We start from the raw sequence: 9,052 nt of genomic DNA, 5'->3' as shown, positions 1-9,052 counted from the left end.
TTGGGCAATTAAGTTATATGCTTTTATTTTATTTTTTGCAGTTGTAAATAGCAGCAATGGAGCTCTTTGTGCATAAGGCTTTGTCACATTTCTGAATATCTCCATTGGACAGATTTCTAGATATCTAGAAATCTGGGTCACAGGTTGTGAACATTTTTTTTGAACTCCTCATTCATATGCCCAATTCAAGTTCAAAGCATATTCAAATACTTTGAAAGACACATTTAAATAGCTTGTGGTGTTGTATCTCTGAATAGCTCTTGTTTTTAATCATTGTTCTTTGTGATGAACAGGCATATTCAAATTACACAAAACTAAACCTAGTATTCATGGTGGTTGTATTGTGGAGGAAAAAAAATAAATACGCCGAGTATGCAGCTCTAATTTATATACTCTTGGTTGATAACTCTTAGGGTGGTGTGTGTGTGGTGTGGTGGGGGGGAGGTGTTGAAGACCTCCAGACTCTTTCAGTGATCCCATAGCCTGAAGCAAAACTTGGACTTTTATTGATGGTCTCTCTTCAAAGCTGTAAAGGGCAAAAGTGATGATTTGTTCTGAGGCTTCAGGCAATGGCTTGTTGCCCTCGCCCCAGCCCAAATGGAACACAAAGAAGATGTTGGCAGATATGCTCAGCAACAATGATCAGAGGTCTGTGGGTATCAGAAAGGCAGCCATTTACAATATGTGAAAACAGAGAGATTGAAAATGGCCAATAAGTTGACAGAAACGTTCATACCTCAGCTTTTCAGCATCCTCCTCTGCCCTGTGGGATCTGGTTGTACTATAATAACATTGCTATTGCCAGACCATTAATAATGATGATGTTTGGTCTCAAGGGCTCTTAAATCACCCTTTCCCCAGCAGGCATAGGCTTGGCCAGGCTAACCCCATTTTGCAGAAGGGAAATTATTTGTTTGAGGTTAAGCTGCAAATCACTGTGCTTCAGCACTAACTTTGTGAAGTCCCGAGTCTTAGGTGTGCAGTCACCCTGAGGTGGGCAGCCTTAGTTGTCACTTCTATCACTGTCCTCTTCTCCAGACTCTTGATGAATTGGATTCATTGCCCTTTAGTTGAACCAAACAAGGACATTAATTTGAAATATCTGAAAGCTATTCGTTTGTCAAAGGATACCTCAAGTCACACGAGCTGCAGTGGTGACATTTCTGCCCCGAGCTGACGGATTGGGTTGTTTACTCCTTAAATAGCCACATGCTGTGAGTCAAGGGCAATGTAATTCCTGACCTTGAAGTGTTTATTTCCCAAAGATGACAGATTACCTACTTAGACACACACACGCACACATGTACACACACACGCATGCGCACATGCACATTCACACACGACTTTCTAAAACAAATAAACACTATACTGTATGACACTGTTTGCTAAGCACTGTCATATGTGTACTCTTACTTGATACTCACAATTATTGTCCTGACATTGATGTTTTCTCAATTTTATAGATGAGGAAAATGAAATTTAGCAATAGCAGCATTGACATAGTTGTTCATTTGTTTTTATTTTACCTCATTTATAAAATATTTGAGAATTCTAAACTTATATGAATTTAATACATTGCTTTTTTAATGATTAAGAAAGAAGAATAAAACCAGAGTCATAAAGTAGAGCTAGCATAGATAGAGCAAACCAGGGCAAATGTTAATATGCAGATGTGCAGTCTAAATCGACCTCCCCTGATTCCTAGCATTATGTCATAAACTGGGTCTAAGCTTTCTGGAATCGTAAGTTGAAATGGAAAGAAGCCATTTACAAGATTCACATCCGTGAGGATGAGCACACCAGTTGTTTCAGAAGAAAGAAGGCTTCCCTCCTGACAACTGAAAGAAACATCTTCTCTAGGTATTCATGAAGGCGGTGCATCTCATGGCTGCAGATCAGGCTCACCTGGGAACATTAAAAAGTCCTCATGCCCAGGTCCCACCCAGACCAACTAAACAGCATCTTGGGGTGAAGGGCCAGGTGTCAGCATATTGTTTAAGAACTCCCCATGTGATTCTAACATGTAGCCAGGACTGAAAACCACTGACAGAGTAGATTTCTACAATGAATCCAAGAACCAGTTCCATGTGATGGGTGGTCTGAAGCCTTCTGTGTGCATCGTACAGTACAGTTTAGAAGCTGGATCGGGACTGGCTGTTCCCACCTGGTTTCTGATGTTCTTCCTGGACGTGGGAGGGAGCAAGGGAAGGGTGAAGGGCAAAGGACTTTAGAAAATGAAACTTAGATATATTGGGTATTACTCCCATGAGTGGAGTAAAGTGATAGGTAATTTGGTAGCTTCCGTATGGAAAGTGATTTCAAGAACACAACCTCAGTGAACTGGAAGCCAGTGGGAGGCTGACTCAGAACCTAACCACCCCCAGTGGCCCGTGGCAAAATCAAAACCAGTTTTATTTTATGCATCCCTGCCTGCTACCTGTTTATGACTCATGATTATGAGAGGTGGGATGGCTTCATCCCTTTCCTGATATATTGGGCATCTCACCAAGCAAACAGAGAAAATAACAGCATTTCCAGAAGGGCTTGCAGTTCTGCTTTTTCACTGACTCAAGGTTCCCAGAACTCCCCTACTCAGTGTTTGCAAAGAAGATACTAAGGGGATGAAAAACTACCTCTACGAAAAGCTATCAACCTGCAGCCTTTTGGAAGATTATAGTCAGTTTTTTTTTTTTTTTTAATTCCACCAAGCATTTCTATGAAATAACCTGGCAATAGTAGATGTTTCTACAGTTAGCAACATGGAAAGTTTGTGGTCAGTGAGCGCTTTGTAGTTTTTCAGGTACTCATGTAGGCAATATTAAATTTGTTCTCTCAACTTCACAAGAGTATCCACAGAAAGCAGAATGCCACACTTTTCGTTAGTTAGACAAAAAGAAGGAAATTTCTACCACACAAGTTGTTCCAAGCCTGCTTGGCGATGGGAATCACCTGAGCCACTTGTGAAATACTCAGGTCCCTAAGCCTCACCTCCAGAAATGCTGACTCCGAGAGCTTAGTGAGGCCTGGGAATCTGGCTTTGTTTCTTCTTTTTGTTAAAATAATCGTCCCAGGCTTTTCTTCCTCTTAGATGACTTTGGGAGACTGTGCTTGAAGGAAACCCAGATAATGGGTTGGTTAAGAAGCAGCAAGTGTCAGGGGAAACATTTCCTTAAGTTTGAACTTTGAATGATCTTGACTTAAGTTTTTCCCTCCTCCCCCAACATTCAGTAACATTAGGCAAGTTACTTAAAATATTTGGAGACAAAAATAGTCTCAAAATCCTGTAAAATAGGATAATTCTGTTGTCAGAATGTTAGCATCAGAAACAACAACAAATCTATATTTCACGGTGCCTACCTAATATGGCGCCAGGGCCACAGTAACTGCTTAATGTGTGGGAGTGACTATTAGCAATGACCAAGCAGCCAAATTGGGAACCACATCTGTAAATAAAAACTTGAAGCCCCGTCTCCAACCTAAAATAGCGATTCTCAATGTGGGGGGATTTGCTTCTAGAGGATATTTGTCACCATCTGGAGGACGCTTATGATCGTCATGACTAGGGAGGGGCTACTGACATCTCATGGGTAGAGGCCAGGGACACTGCTAAACATCTTCCAGTTCACAGGACAGCCCCCACCACAAAGAACTGTACAGCTCAAATGTCACAGTGTCACTGCTGAGAAAACCTATCCCAAAGGTCCAATGAGACAAGTAAAAAAATCTTGTGGGACACAGAGGCATTTTGGGCAGAGAAGGAATGGCTCTGGATCACAAGGTGAAAGACACAGATGTGCCCTCTGGTAGTGCCTCCTAACAGGGCCTATTTTTTGCACACCCGGGGTCCACCATTCTTTGTGTAGGATACAATGCAACCAGCATCCGCTGGGGTTGTGCAGTGTGGCAGCACTGGCTTTGACACAGAGTATCACTTTGTGTGAATCTTCCACCCCGGAGTCTCCAAGACACTTCATTAGACCAGGGAAGTGCCAGATTACAAGATCATCACTGGACTCACCTGGTGAAATTGTTAAAATTCAAATTTCTGGCTCCATTCCCTGGAGATTCTGCTTCAGGGTCCAATCAAGGACCTTGGAAGTCATATTTATAAAAATCACCTCAGGAGTAACTGAGTTACTCAACTGAGGTTCAAGAACTGAAGCACAGCTACAGCCAGGGTCGGGCCCTCTATGTTCTCCACCAACTCTGACCTTCAGGGCATCTGTGAGACCTGGAAAATGGAGAAATAAAGTCCCGCCAGATACAGTGCCCTTCACCTCATACAAATTCACAGTTTTTGTAGGTCTGAGCTGTTTGGATTAATTTTATGTTTTCTATTTTTACTACTACTGCTGCCAGAAAAGAAATAAACAATAATAATAATTAACAGTAACATGTGTTATTGTCTGGAGGGTGTTTGTCACAGAATGTCAGGATTGACACCCTGGTGTTTAAGATTAAAATGGGGCTGGGTGCAGTGGCTCATGTCTGTAATCCCAGCACTTTAAGAGGCCGAAGTGTGTGGATCACCTGGTCAGGAGTTTGAGACCAGCCTGGCCAACATGGTGAAACCCCGTCTCTACTAAAATCACAAAAATTAGCCAGGCATGGTGGTGCACGCCTGTAGTCCCAGCTACTCAGGAGGCTGAGGCAGGGGAATTGCTTGAACCTGGGAGGTGGAGCTTGCAGTGAGCCAAGATCACATCACTGCACTCCAGCCTGGGCAACAGAGCAAGACTCCGTCTCAAAAAAATAAATTAAAAATAAAATAAAATAAAATAAAATAAAAAAATAAAATAAAATAAAATAAAATAAAATAAAATAAGGAATGATCTCAAACATCATCCAAAGTGCGTGTCTTCACTCTTCCCCAGGGATTCTGGGGTAGGGAAAGCTTACCACTCTCCCACTTACCTCCAACCCCAAGTCTCTGCTTCCTCTGACACTGCCCAGTCTTCAGATTATCTAGTTATCTTTACCGGTGACTGTATTGACACACAGCATCTTCTCCATCAGCACAGCTTCCACTTACACCAGGCCTCTGCATATAAAGTAGACGTAACTAAAAGTTTGGGAAGTTTGTGGGGACTCCTAACAGAAGTAACCTAACACTGACTCATGGATATCCTCTGCTGAGGAATTCTCTCTGCATTTCTGCCAGCTCAGACTGCAGGCATCTGCCATGTTGCTAGAATCTGGCTTCCAGGCCTCTTTCTTCCCACTCTGGATGACAAAATAAATGAATGAATGAATGAATAAATATTCACATTTATATGTAAGATATGTGTGCATATATGTGTCTTGGTGTTTATATTTATATGTAAATATATGCGTGTGTATATATGTACACACTCACATACATATATATAAAAAAGTAAAAATTTTGGCAGAACCACTCAGTTCTCCCTTTGTCCCTTTGTTCTGCTCTCTCCTTATTGATCCCATCCTGGGGTTTGACTTTTCATTGCCTCATGACCCACTAAAGGGTTTATTAGAACAAAGATAATCCCCTTCCTCATAGGAATTCTGTTGCCAGTTGCCGGAAAACTCAGAAACCCCACTAACCTAGCATTTGTGGAGTCTCCCATTGTTCCTGAGCACTGGACACACTTTGTTTCCTTTAATCCTCACTGGAACACTTCGACGCAATTGTTATTCTCCTCATTTTGTAGATGAAGACCTGAGCTTCAGAGAGATCCAGTTCATTGCTTGAGCTCCAATAGCGAGTAAACCCTATAAGGACAAAGCAGGGACAAAATCCCTGATTCCCTCATTCTAAATCAGAACTTCCCCTTCTTCAGATAGTCCTCCATCCTGGATGCACATTAAAATGAGGGGCTTTAAAAACATCAGTGCTGGGCCTCCACCCTTGTACTGTGGGGGTGATGCCCAGGCAACTGCATATTTAGAAAGCTTCCCCTGTGATCCTAAAATGTAGCATTGCTCAGCGGCACATTGGTTCCAGCATATCAACCTTCCAGCCAGAGGAATTGAGTACTGTCCCACACACACAAAGGCAAAGGCGATGCTCCCAGCTTTTCTGGACCACAGAATATGCACCACCCTGCAACCTCACCTAACCTGCTTCTAAACGTTTTCAGACCCCAATTTGATAACATTTCAGATGACCATTTACTTGTCCAACAGGTCTTTCCACGATCCTACTTTTCCTTATCCTCTTTTTCCTCTTCACAGGCATAAAACGGCGTTCTCACAGCTCACCAGCCCCAAGCACCAGCTCCACGAGTCGTCTTACATTGCCAGGTGGGTAAACAGCATTGCACCATTATCTTAGTGACCACAGACAACGGAAAGGACTAGTTTCTCGGGAATTGAGTTGATAAACTGAGAACCTGGCCCCATAGTTATCCAGTCTACTCACATTATCAGAGAGCTTTGTCTCTGTCACCCAAATTTGTGAGGTCCCTCTAGGAATAGGCATAAATATTTCTATAGTTGGTTCACAATCTCCCCCACTCGCCTGTGGAAAAAATAGAATTTTGGTCCTCTTTGATGTTCATCTGGACATGTTACGGAAGGATCTGCCTTTTAGAGGCAGATAGTGCAAAGGAAGTAGTGTGAGCCTGTGGTGAGATTGAGACCCAGGTTTAAATCTCGGCTTTGCTGTGTTCAAATTGTGTGCTCCCTCACACGTGCTTCTTCAGCTTCTTGGAACTTCTGTTTTCTCATCTGTCTGGGAAAACATAAGAATTAGAAACAATGCTTGTAAATTTAGCCTAGTATTGACAGAGTGCTCACAATAATCTCTACCATTGAGAAATATGGAAGGCATGTATGACCTCTGTTTGACCCAATCTAACATGTACTGGCAAATCATAAGTATTCATGAGGATCGAGTATGAGTATTGTTTAATGTAAGGGGCACCTATTGATCATTCTATCTCCATGCATGTGCTTACATTCTCAACTACAATTTAATTTTTATTTAATTTTAACAAGCAGAATTTGGAAAAGCACATCTGTTTGGGGTAAGGAAAGGTTATAAAAGATAAATACCATCAATGAAGAAAATTTTAAAAATAATAAATTTAAGAAGGAAAAATGTCTCCAATAATGCTACCACTCAGAGTTAACCAAGATTACCTCTCCTTCCAGTCTTTATTAAATACTTTTTCTCTAGATTTGAATTAGAGTAATACTTTATGTAGAGTTTTGTTTCCTTCCTTTTAAAGCTTACCACTACATTATGAGATTTTCCTCATGTTATTAAGTACTTTAACAAGTATTTCAGTAATTGACTAACATTTCTATGACTATGCCACAGTTTATTTATACATCTATTGATAATTTAGCATTTATATAACATGCATTTTATAAGTGACCTTACATTCTTGTACATAAATCTTCTGAGTCTGTAAGTATGGATTTACCATAGGTTCCTCTAGGTAAGGTTACTGGCTCAAAGAATACATACATATTTAGGTTCCTGACACATTATTACCAAAGTGATTTTCAGAAAGATGGTATTAATGTATGGTTTCAGCATGAGTTTGTCCATTTCCACGATCCGCTGGTACTCAAAGCGGTATTTTCAATGCCTGGTTCCGATGGAAAAATGATGCTCGACGTTTGGTTTGGAATTTGTCTTATTAAAAATACTTTTTTGGTATTAATTCACCTCTACATTTCTTATTTTGCGAACATTCATTCTGCGACTGTTGCCTTGCATCTTACCCATTTAGATTACGGACTTGCAGTCAATGGTGTGTGATAATTCAATTACCAGCATTTTTTTTTCTTGGTTGTACATGAAAAAATAGTTCATTTTACAGTTAGTGGCATTTTCGTGATCTGACATGTCTGTCCTTTTGTACTGTTTCAAACCATACCCAGGGTAAATAAGTGGACTCTGCATCCGCTGAATAACCCTTGAACTTTTCTTACCTCTGGCGTGCAGTTCTCCTTATTCTCATCTTCCCTTTATTAATTTCTCTTTGCAGTCCTGTCAAAATCATGTAGGTGGAATTAACAGGGCACTACAATGGTTTGCTTATAAATCCTGTTGTCTATTGATAGGTGGCTTTTTCCATGATGAGGACTGTGTTATTCCTTTCTGCCGCCAGTGCTGCCAAGGTGGCAGGCACTTATTGGGTGTGCATTAATGTTTCTAAACTGGGTACATGGTGCATGAGTGAGCAGCCTCCCATTTAGTTTATGACTACACAGAAGGGAATCATCCTCATAAAAAAGGCTCATCTTAAAGTTTGGGTTTGCTCAACTCTACTAACTTGCTTTTAAGTAAGTAGAGGCCGTTAATATAGTCTCTGAGCCCTCACATCTTGTCTCTTGTCCCCTCACATCTTATTATGCTCTTGGGACTACAGAGCATCAGGAGGAAATCAGCTTTTTTTTTGAGATGGAGTCTCGCTCTGTTGCCCAGGCTGGAGTGCAGTGGCGTGATCTCCGGCTCACCCTGGCTCACTCCTGGGTTCAGGCATTCTCCTGCCTCAGCCACCAGAAGCTAGGGACTACGGCCCACCACCACACCTGGGTAATTTTTATTTTGGGGTAGAGGCAGGGGTTTCACCGTAGGCTGGCCGGGTGGTGTCAGTCTCTGGGCCTGCGTGATGCATCAGCTCTGGTAACAGAGATTTCAGTGACCCACGCATCCAGCAGAACTCAGCTTTAAATGATGAGTAGGTGTGGTGGTGTTTTGCTCTGACAAGGTCATAGCCTTGCTAGGTCAGGTGGGACTTCTGAGGGCATCCTTGTCACCTCCAAGAATATGCAGAGCTGTCCTGGGACCCACTTGCTCTGCTGGGGACTCAGGGATGGCCACTGGGTTCCCAAGGCCTCTGACTCAGAATCACAGCTACCTTGTCTTTAGCCATGCAAAATGGTCCCAAAAGGAGTGTCTTAGGCTCTGAGTTCTGAGCATCTCCAAAGCCTACAGGGTGGTAAAACACACTCCTCTGCCCTACAGGACTTGAGGGATGGTCAGAGGTGGAAGTGGGTAGTTCTCAAAACACCAGACATAATTAACCTGTGTAACTGCTACTACACAGTGTGCAGATTGACACCATAGGACAGA

The 9,052-nt window shown here is 42.0% G+C and overlaps 1 protein-coding gene across 2 annotated transcripts in view; it reads left to right on the top strand.

The window, feature by feature from the left end:
- The window catches only part of LOC116274526 (calcium/calmodulin-dependent 3',5'-cyclic nucleotide phosphodiesterase 1C-like), a 59,232-nt gene that overhangs the window by 28,201 nt on the left and 21,979 nt on the right, over nucleotides 1-9,052 (top strand). For both annotated transcript variants that reach the window (XR_004183246.1, XM_031665348.1), the window contains exon 2: nucleotides 6,196-6,264. Coding sequence is in view for 1 of the 2 variants with exons in the window: in XM_031665348.1 (XP_031521208.1) it covers nucleotides 6,196-6,264 (69 nt within the window). In the remaining variant the exon portion in view is untranslated. The remainder of the gene's footprint in view (nucleotides 1-6,195; nucleotides 6,265-9,052) is intronic.

This window comes from Papio anubis, chromosome 4 (assembly GCF_008728515.1).
Source record: "Papio anubis isolate 15944 chromosome 4, Panubis1.0, whole genome shotgun sequence".
In the NCBI taxonomy this organism is placed as follows: domain Eukaryota; kingdom Metazoa; phylum Chordata; class Mammalia; order Primates; family Cercopithecidae; genus Papio; species Papio anubis.
The sequence above is the reverse complement of the archived record's forward strand: the minus strand, read 5'-3'. Positions and strand labels throughout refer to the sequence as shown.